This window comes from Schistocerca piceifrons, chromosome 7 (genome assembly GCF_021461385.2).
Source record: "Schistocerca piceifrons isolate TAMUIC-IGC-003096 chromosome 7, iqSchPice1.1, whole genome shotgun sequence".
NCBI classification, from domain to species: Eukaryota; Metazoa; Arthropoda; class Insecta; order Orthoptera; family Acrididae; genus Schistocerca; species Schistocerca piceifrons.
This window is the reverse complement of record NC_060144.1, coordinates 175,907,965-175,919,120: the sequence shown is the minus strand read 5'-3', so window position 1 is coordinate 175,919,120 and position 11,156 is coordinate 175,907,965. Positions and strand designations below refer to the sequence as shown.

Genomic DNA, 11,156 nt, shown 5'->3' with positions numbered 1-11,156 from the left:
GTCTTATTGCCCATCTACGCACATAGTAATAGTATTCTATGTTGTATGTAATCATATAGAAAAATTCGTTGTTTTCAAAAGAATCAGTAGATAATATCAGATGGAAGGACGAATCACAATTACTAACAAAATACTTCAATTGCTCTGCACTAGTTTTTATAATTTTAAGTTTATAATTTTATCACAGAAATTATTTTCAAATGAAGATATGACAAAAACCAGCAATACGTCATTACTATGTTAATAGATGGTTCTATGTGCGTGTAAGTAAGCAATTCACAGACTCGAATATATTCAATATGCAATACATAAACTGACTAACAGTTATTTACAATAACTTAACTTTAGAACACTAAGGACACTTAAACACATTCAATTTATGGTAGTCAACCACATAAATTTATGAAATTTTTAAAGTAGAGGTGAGGTTTCCTTGGGAGACCATTAACCTTGTCATTTAGGTACCACTAATAAAACTTCAACATACCATCTATGATACATAAAAGACGTAGGTTAGGAAACCAATTACACCGTTTGTGTAAATAATTTCGCTTCCAATTTTCTTTGATTCTTTATACAATAGAAAACCAAATTATGGAGTCTGGCTATGTGATGGACATATTTCACCTAACCATACAGGCACTTAAAATATCAGTGAATTATTTAAAAACATACTCCTCAAAACACAAAATGGAAAACTGTTGTGCAGTAAAACAGCACTTTAGAGTAATACATGGGATTTGCAAGAACAACATTTGTCTCCTTGGAAATTGTCTGCCACACTAGCACATTAATGCAGGCATAAAACACCTCATTCTTTTTCACATTCTACAAGTATATCCTACAATAAAATATATCCATTAAGAGAAGAATGGGACATAAGTGGCAATTAAAATGAGGATGGGATGTTTGGGTCTCCAAGTGAAAGGAGGGATAAATGTGAAAAGTGGGAACTGCACAGACATACAATGTACAAGCATGTATGCGAGTACACATAAACATGACCTTCAAACAAAACAAACACACACACACACACACACACACACACACACACACACACACACACAGAGCCAAAGGGTAGGAAACACAGAACGTATTTGCTGTCAACAGTTGAGTAAAAAATGGCACTGTCTGACCAAACATTATCAGGATCAAGTTCCTTCTTGCTTAGTAGCCTATCAGCTGAATAAGTCACAGCAAACATTTTAAATACAATTCTCTTTTTAAGATAAAATCAAAATTTCAACCACACATATTAAAAAAGTTATATATGTAGCATAATAAGATGAAAATAAAATGTCCTGAGTAAGTATTGTAATTATTAGTTACACAAAAATATTCAACACACACATATGCAGACACACAGCCATATAATAATACACTCACATACACTTAGAAACAAAAAGTGCTTCTTGAAGCCTTTACAATTAGGAACCATATTACTGCTGCTACTAAATAATTATAATAATTTAGTTCGTAAAAGTCAACAAATATAAAATAATAATTAGTGTAAATATTTAACTCCAGTATTTGTCTATTTGGATAATTTGCTAAATGCACTTCCACAATAATACAGTTTATCAATCAGTTTTAAAATAGACTTCTGCCTATACTAAATATATTCCCCCCCACATTCATCTGAAACAATTTACAGCCTAAACAGGCAATAGTGTTCACAATAAAGATCTATTGTTCTTTACCTGACTGGCTATTGATAATCATTAGCATTTTAATGCGAGATCATCTATAACTCCCTGTAATTCGAATGAACTAAAATCTAATTTGTGGCTTACTCACAACAGCTATTGTCCTTTCATTTTTCAATCACTAATGATTTTCTACATTATATAAAGTGTATTGAGAACCAACACATGGTGATTGTTCTTAGCTAGAGTGACCACATAACCCTCTGACGTGATCTTTAGGCCACAGCAACGAGACACCTGCAGAAAATAGTGTAGTAAGTATACTAATGCTAATTTTATTTTCATTGTGAGTTAAATTAATTCAATAATAAATATCTTATAACAGAAGTTATAATGCCCTGTAAGATGTAACAAAGCATCAAACCGAAGTCTGAATCTAGGCAGTACAGAAGACAGCAGGCAAATAGACACACGTCAAAAATGTGAATGTGTAGTTAAAAAGTCACCAGTTTTAACTCTCATTGCAAACAGAATAAGTCTGAGGCATGTAAAACAGTTTATTATATATCTACGTCAACGTCATCACAACTGAAAACCTTTTGGAAATACTGCTGTGTTCAATGCTTCCCTTAAGGACTATAGATGAAAACTGACATAAGCAATATGTGTAAGTTGTATGGGAAGAAAAAGAAGAAGAAGAAGAAGAAGAAGAAGAAGAAGAAGAAGGAGAAGAAGAAGGAATTACTGAAAATGAAGCCACTCAACTATTTCAAAAATTGTAAAGCAGTAAAAACAGTGTACGAGAGTTACTGGTCAAAAACCAGCTAAACTGCATCAGATTGTGGGTAAGTATATTTTTCCTCTCGTAAACGAAGTGCTATTTATTATAGAACTAATATTCATAACCACTCAACAACTGAAAGGAAACACTGAGTGATAAGATGACATCAGGAACTCTGGCAGTAACAGCAAGTGTTTTTTGACACAAAGCTTCTAGCCATCGTAATTGAAGGAGGTTTCATTAATTATTTGTCTATACCAATTAATACCAACAGTTGTAACCTATGAAAACAACTGTAATCTACGACTGTCTTATCTTGGTAACAAATATGACAAAACTGAAGCGTTGTGTATCTTTTGCACAATACAATGATGCCAGTTCCATGTTTGTACACTGAACAGTTAGCCTGCTGTAGCGAGTTGAATGAAATATTTCTTCCATGCCGGATGCGGCAGATGTGAATAAAACATAGAATGTAACTTTATTCTTGGAATTTTAGAGAACATTCTCATGTTCACATGAATAAAGCGAGTCAGAGAATATACTTCACTGAGAATGTTCTCAGTTTGAGTAAATGGGTGAGGGAAATCGCTCAACATGAAGAACATTCGTTGATTTTCCATGAATAAAATTAGATAAGTTCCTCACAAGAGAGAACATCCTCCATTTATTGAAGTGAGCTCTTTTGCATATTTCGAGCTGAGTAAGTTCTGTTGAGGTTTAAGTTTTACCTGGTTTTTAAGTGAAAATAGCAGAATTTATGTTGGTTGAAAGGTAAAAAAATATACAGTTAAAAGAAATACTAAAGAGAGAAACTGTCTAAGTTTATACAGGTTAAACAATAGAAACATTATTTGGCTGACAAACTTCCTTCCCAAAAATTATGAAAGTAGAGAGGGGCGGCCTATCAAATAAAGCAGAAATGAAAACATTTTTATGCTATTTAACAGACCCGAGTTTTCAGACTAGTGTGTGACTCCAGATGCCAGTGTCAGACATTTTTAGATGCTCATCATCACATTTTCTCACAGCACTCATCCATCAGAGAACATGCTTTGAATTTTTTTATTCATATGAAACAGAGAACTTTCTCAGTGAATGTTCTTTTGCTCTGAGAATCTTCTCCAAAGAATGTTCCCTTTTTTATTCAGACATCCCCAAGGCCTCCTTTGAGATGCCATTAAAACTGCCCTTCTACTGCTTTAATGTGTGTGATGTCGAATTGTCTGAACCAAATGCATGTACAAAAGAAGCGAACATGATAAGGAATTGTTTAAATTAATACCACAGGGTTGACTATTTTATTTATTTTCATTACTTTTATTTGGTATGAATGACAAGAAACATATATATAAGTTTAACATATCATATATAAAAACAAAGATGAGGTGACTTACCGAACGAAAGCGCTGGCAGGTCGATAGACACACAAACAAACACAAACATACACACAAAATTCAAGCTTTCGCAACAAACTGTTGCCTCATCAGGAAAGAGGGAAGGAGGGGGGAAGACGAAAGGAAGTGGGTTTTAAGGGAGAGGGTAAGGAGTCATTCCAATCCCGGGAGCGGAAAGACTTACCTTAGGGGGGAAAAAGGACAGGTATACACTCGCACACATGCACATATCCATCCACACATACAGACACAAGCAGACATATTTTAACATATCAGTTTCATAAAACATAGTTACAGTTCAGTGTAGCTTGACACAAGGTTTCTCTGTTGCACAAAGAAAGTCTTAATTGTTTTCACACTTTTTCATGCTTTGGAATTTGTGATTTTAGATAACTTTTTCCATTCTCATACCAGAATATGCAATATCTTTGGTGTACTTCAGATAGCATTCAAAACAGTCAAATTCCCATGGAAAAGAGCTCTAGAATTGGACAACACATACAATCCACTGTTCTGTAGTTTTGCTAAAACGATAACTCTTCAAGTCCAAAATACAGAGTACTTCCTCGTAACACAAATGGAGAATTGTAAAGTTTACCAAAACGTCAGTTTTAAGTCACATCCATAAAATAATAATATGCACTATCAACAGGAGGATGGAGTGAGAGTTACAAAGGACAACCCACATTTTACAAAATTTGAAGATTTTAAAACTTCTTACGTTGATAGAATGAATTCTCTGAAATTCTGAAGTCATCAGGGAGAAAATGTATTGTGCAAAAGGTGATCTACAACTTTTAAGGAATATGAAAAAGAAACAGAAATTGAGTAGCGAATGTTACAACATTGTAGTCCCAACACATGAAGTGAAAGCATACTGCCAAAGAACACTGCTACAAACTCTGAGATGTCTGTTCACATGTCAGAAAAATGTTATCACAAATAACAATTTCACACACAAACTGTTAAAAAAGTCACCTTTAGTGACTTTCGAACTCTGAACCATTGGTACAATGATTTGGTGCTCTGCCAATGTACCTACCAGAGAACTTTACATTCAGAGCTTACATATATGCTTTTCCTATACTCCGTAGTTCTAGTGTTACTTTTAATTACCATTTACGCATCTTCTACTGGACGACAGCACACAGCATGAACTAATCCAGTATTTTAGGTGATACTCTATCGACACACAATATTTGGTACCGATCTGAGTGCCTGACATCTGGAGGTAATGATTGTCAGAAGGACCAACTCAGCATACAGGAAACTCAAAAGAACCTTCGGTGAAGTTAAGAGCAAGGGTGGTAACATTAAGAGTGTAATGGAAATTCCACTGCTTAATGCAGATGAGAGAGTGAATAGGTGGAAAGAGTACACTGAAGGCCTCTACAAGGAGGAAGATTTCTCTGATGGAATAGAAGAAGAAACAGGTGTCAATTTAGGCGAGAGAGGGGATCCAGTATTAGAATCAGAATGTAAGAGAGCTTTGGAGGACTTCCAATCAAATGAATCAGAATGTAAGAGAGCTTTGGAGGACTTCCAATCAAATGAGGCAAAAGAGATAGATAACATTACATCAGAATTTCTAAAATCATTGGGGGAAGTGGCAACAAAATGTTATTCACGTTGATGTGAAGAATGTATGAGTCTGGTGACATACCATCTGACTTTCGGAAAAATATCCACAAAATTCCAAAGACTGCAAGAGCTGGAAAGTGTGAGAATCATCGCACAATCAGCTTAACATCTCATGGATCCAAGTTGCTCCCAAGAATAATATACATAAGAATGGAGAAGAAAACTGAGGAGGTGTTAGATGAGGATCAGTTGGTTTTCAGAAAGGTAAAGGCACCAGAGAGGCAATTTTGACATTGCGGTTGATAATGGAAACGAGACTAAAGAAAAATCAAGACACGTTCATTGGATCTGTCGACCTCGAAAAAGCGTTCAACACTGTAAAATGGTGCAAGATGTTTGAAATTCTGAGAAAAACAGGAGTAAGTTGTAGGGAGAGATGGGTAATATATGAGACGCCCTTGTTGGTGCTTCACATGTGGTATTTTTTGTGTGTGCCACCAGAAGTTTCTAACTGTTCTGGCAGGTGCCACATCCATAGCACAGCATCAAAACAGCATCTACATACGACTTGCATTACAAGCAGCATGATGTTATTTAATTCTAGTGTGCAGAAAAACAAACCACAATGAACATCCATAAACATTTGTGTGCAGTGTATGACGATGCTGCAGTTGATAGGAGTACAGTTGGGTGATGGGTAAAGAAAATTACTGCCTCGGGAAATGGAAAAACAGAGCTCCATGATCATCCATTTTCAGGACGTCCTGTCACAGCCAATGCTCCAAACATGCTAAATCGTGTGGATGCCATTATTCGTGCCGACCAGCGCACCACAACTTGACAACTGGCTCTACACACTTTGAAGATGACGCGAGTGTCAGTCATGCAGTGATAACATGGGTACACCTACAGGACAAGAGATTTCGCCAGCAGGGAATACATGCTCTTCCACAATGTTGGCGTACAGCCACAGAATGCAATGGAGACTGCATAGAAAAATAGGACATGGACAAGACATGTTGATGTATATTGTCACCAAATTCTGACACTTAACAATAAAAATGTTGTGTGGAAAAAAAACGTTGGGCATTACTTATTGAACGACCCTTATACATTATGTATAAGAGCCAAGAGGGAATAGTAACAGTGAACAATCAAGAACTATATGATCGGATTAAAAAGGGAGTAAGATGGGTGCAGTCTTTCGCCCCTACTGCTCGATCTGTACACTGAAGAAGCAATTGTGGAAATAAAAGAAAGGTTCAAGGGTTAAATTAAAATACATGGTGAAAGGATATCAATGATACCTTACTTGGAGTGAACACCTACAACTTTCAGCTATGTTTTCCTATTATCTGCACTAAAATATACCTCAAATTCGACAATAGTAATGGACAATGTGGCTTTCCGCTCTGCTCTGTTAGATAAAAATTCTAGAAATGCAGTGGATGAGAACGGGTATTTTGTTCTGGGTAGATGAAAATGTACCACATAGAAAACTGAACCTGGCATGAATAGAGTGGAGCTGATGGACCTTTGTAGGCTGTAAAAAAAAAAACACCACACTTGTGTAATTGACAAACTGACTGCAGTGAAAACATATACACTAATCAGGCTTCCTGCATACTGCCCTAAGTGAAAAGTAATTTGGCAGCAAACTATAAAAAGTTTATTCCCAGTGAGATGAAAATTCTGACAAAGAAACTATTGTGATTGTTACCCAACAGGACTAGTCTCGGGTTGTGAGCCACACCACGAAGATAGTGAACACGAATCTGTAAAGGATTGCTAGAATATAGAAAAAATAATTATTTCTGTTGGTTCCAATACCAGTTCTCAGTCAGAGGAAGAAAAATTGTGCCATTTACATCAAGACTGCAACTATTTAGAAAGTATTCAGTAATGTAAATGCCCTGTTTAGAATTGTTATTTGTTTATTACTTAAAAATGCTTCAAAGACAGCCAGAACAATCATGTGCCGAAAACAGGTGTGGCCCCTCAGACACATGCTGGCAACAATGCCACCCTCCACACAGTATTTTAGAAGGCACTTCTGTGTCACACAGACAGAGTAATTAAAATGGTAGAGAAACATAGTAAAATTTTGGTTTATTGAGCCTCACTCAACCAACCACTATAATTGTGTAATTTATACACATATTACACAAACTGAAATAGTTCCAAAATTACCTGCCTTAATATTATGTAAAAAAAAGTATTTCTATCTTTAACTTACCTTGACATGGGGGCATTCAAATTCTGATAGCAAAACACCATCTCTTGAGAACACAGCCACATGAAAGCGATTTCCATGGGAATCACCAACTAAAACATCACCGGCATCTGATATGTCTATTCCATTGGGAAAATTTGTAATGTTTTCATATCCAATGCGACGCAAAAACTGGCCTTCTTCATTGAATACCACAACACAATGTCCTTTAAAATCACATACAAAGTACTCTTTACCTGAAAAAGAAGTAGAACTAAAGTAACTTTTTGTAATAAAACTTTACTTTAAAAATTAAACACATCCAATCACCAAAAGTAACTTCATTATTGATTAGCAACATGAATGGAGGAATATTGCACGAGAGAAACTCAGAGATTAATATCCCGTTGGTATAGACCATTATGGACGGAACTCTAGCTCGGATGGCCAAAAACGAAGGAGGGGGGTTAATAGCTACGGCCATGTTTAAATGGCAGAGGGGAGGCGGGATGCCAGAAATGACATAAAAACTGCACTAGTTGATAGGGAATTTCAATTTTACTTTCCCACTTTGTATCACATATATCTTTCAAAACAAGTGGCCAAATAACCGATTGTGTATGCCAACTAATGTGCATAATTCTTTCTTTTTTCTTCTGAGGTTTGCTTTCTGATGAAGGAATCCATTGTTCCAAAAAAATGGGAGACCTGCTTGGTGATGTTTTATGAGACTGAATGTGGAAAAGATGCTGATCACATTAGTCTCAGCATGATCACTGGCAGCCAGCTGGTCAAGGATTACGTTTAATACATGCCACTGAAATGAAATATTAAGTGTAACACTATTTTTCATCGGTTCAAATAAGTGTTTGTGTTATTTCAGCATAACAAATGATGCGGAAAGAAAATAAACACGAAATTCATCAAGTATGTTGCAGGTACATAAGCCATATTGGTAATATGGCCATAAAAATTTGAAATGCTTAAGTCTATGTGTTGCTCACTGCCCTGTTAAGAAGCAATACTTTCAAGAACATGGTCAGTTTGTAGGTGCGCTGAAAATAGAGGGGATCACATGAGCGCAACTCAAATTCCTGTTGGTGGCACACAGAAGTGTAATTCATGCAAGTGCAAAAAACATTTTCTGTATGTGAATACTCACAATATTTCTCACATTTCTGCAATTGCTTTGCCTTTCCATGTTGTGTACATTTTTCCATGTTGCTGCTTTTTGCATTAATTATTTTTTATGGAAGCTGCAACAGTGAGAAATTACTTACCACTGATTGCAATATCTGATGGTTCTCTCATATATTCACTGCAGTCAAACCAATGAATGAGTTCACCACCTTCTGATATAACAAAGACAGTTGGGGACACACTATCCACTGCAACAATATGACTCTGTGATGTAACTGCCAGTCCAGCAACAATATCTATGTACCTGAAACAGAAAGTTTCCAGTTATCACTCACAACAGTAAAGACAAAGTATTAAATATTAAATTATTTGTATTACATTGAACTACCATAACTAGTTTAAATGGTAATGTCTAACATTTTTGCAGATTGTCTAACCTGATTGCTATTTTCTTCACAAAATGGCCACTTTTTGTAAAAATTTGCATTCGAGACCTTTCATTGCCTCGATCACAAACCACAAATTTTCCACTATTTCTCATTACAGCCACTTTACGTGGATACCACAGTTGGCCCTCCTCTCTTCCTGGTATACCAAACTGAAATTTGAATGTTCCAGTTTTTTCAAACACCTACAGAAAAAAATATTATTAAGAATGGCTTCACACAGAGAAGATTAAAGATTATATTTGTTAATAAGAGAACGATAAAAGTTATGATGTTATCAGTTGTACCTACAACAATGTCACAGTCTACTGCTACAACAAGCATTTTAGTTTTGTCATCAAATTTATTCTGTATATTAGATCACCTTTTTCTTTTTTTACTAAGGAGAGATACATTACTAAGGCCTCAATATCATAATAGTTTATGCATTTCATATGTGGGTGCTTAATACCCATCAAAATGTTGCACCTACGATTGGGGAGGGATTGTAAAGTGAAAGGTTAAACCTTGACCATAATGTAGTTACGTTCAAATCTCTACTTCTCATTGAATGAGCACATTTTACATCATGCTCTTGAGATAGCCACATATTTAGCAATAATATATAACTGCTCATTTGACAATAAACCTGTACCTGAAGACTGGAACATTGCACAGGCCATACCAAGGAAACTGAACTACTCAGCTGAATTATTGACTCCATCACTGACATCAATTTGCAGGAGGAATATGGAACATATATTGTGTTCGAGTAAGCATTACAGGCCATCTGCTGTTTGTGACCCGCATAAAAATTTACAAAGACACCTGAGCAGCCTTCTTGGACTGTTTGCAGATGATGATGTTTACTGTCTAGTACACTTTCCAGATTAATGATACAAATTACCAGAGACCGCAAAACGCAGAATATATTTTTGTCAAAAATCATTTTTGTGAAATTGTTTGTAAATGATTAGATGCACAAATTTAAAATGTCACTCTACATGAGTCACGACAAACGAAGTCTTAATTCTTTGAAACTGACTGTTAAAACAGTGAAGCTTACTGGCAGATTAAAACTGTGTGCTGGACCAAGACTCGAACTTGGGACCTTTGTCTTTTGCAGGCAAGTGCTCTACCAAACACGACTCATGACCGGTCCTCACATCTTTAGTTCTGTCAGTACATCATCTACTTCCTTCCAAACTTCGCAGAAGCTCTCCAGCAAAACTTGCAGAACTAGCACTTCTGGAAGACAGGAAATTGCAGAGACATGACTCTGCCACAGCACTTTCCCACAAAAACAAAGGTCCCGAGTTCTAGTCTGGGTCCGGCACACAGTTTTAATCTTCCAGGAAGTTTCATATCAGCCCACACTCCACTACAAAGTGAAAATTTCATTCTGGCGCACCCTCTGCTACAGAGTGAAAATTTCAGTGTTTATAGTGCACTTTTTGACTGGACTTTTGCAAAAACTTCAACAGTGGAACAATAAAAAGAATGAAGTCCTCAACATTAGTAACTACTAAAATTACTAAAAATATTCATGTTGATTCCTGTTGCAACTCAACTAATTTACTTGGCAGAGCTGAATAAACTGGAGACGAGAGTTAATTCTCGATTCTCATGGAAATGGGCGAGACGTGGGCTAGCCAGGCTCTCCCATCAGGAGCGACCTGCTGATACAAGTACTGCCACCACAGCATGGAGCAGTTACCAGACAGTCCAGCCAAGCAGACGGACCAGAACTGTAATATTATCAATGCAACAGAAATGCATGAGCTGCTGAGGTGTTGGCGACCTGATTGCTTCACATCCGAGCTATTACTCTACTGGGGCTTGTATGATGGAAATTGGTGCCAAGGCAAAACAAGGATGGGCCAAGCTTTTATAAACACTATTCATTTCTCAACAGAAGCATGCAGCCTGACAGCCGCCAGCTACAAGGGGAGGATCACAACGGACTTCAATGAC

The 11,156-nt window shown here is 36.5% G+C and overlaps 1 protein-coding gene across 1 annotated transcript in view; it reads right to left on the bottom strand.

Annotated features, from left to right (window-relative positions):
- Positions 1–1,478: 1,478 nt before the first annotated feature.
- The window catches only part of LOC124805088 (B-box type zinc finger protein ncl-1-like), a 144,337-nt gene continuing 134,659 nt past the window's right edge, over positions 1,479–11,156 (bottom strand). Inside the window, 4 exon segments of the mRNA XM_047265525.1 lie at positions 1,479–1,943; positions 7,642–7,874; positions 8,898–9,061; positions 9,195–9,388. Of these exon segments, the coding sequence (XP_047121481.1) occupies positions 1,839–1,943; positions 7,642–7,874; positions 8,898–9,061; positions 9,195–9,388 (696 nt within the window). The 3' untranslated portion in view covers positions 1,479–1,838.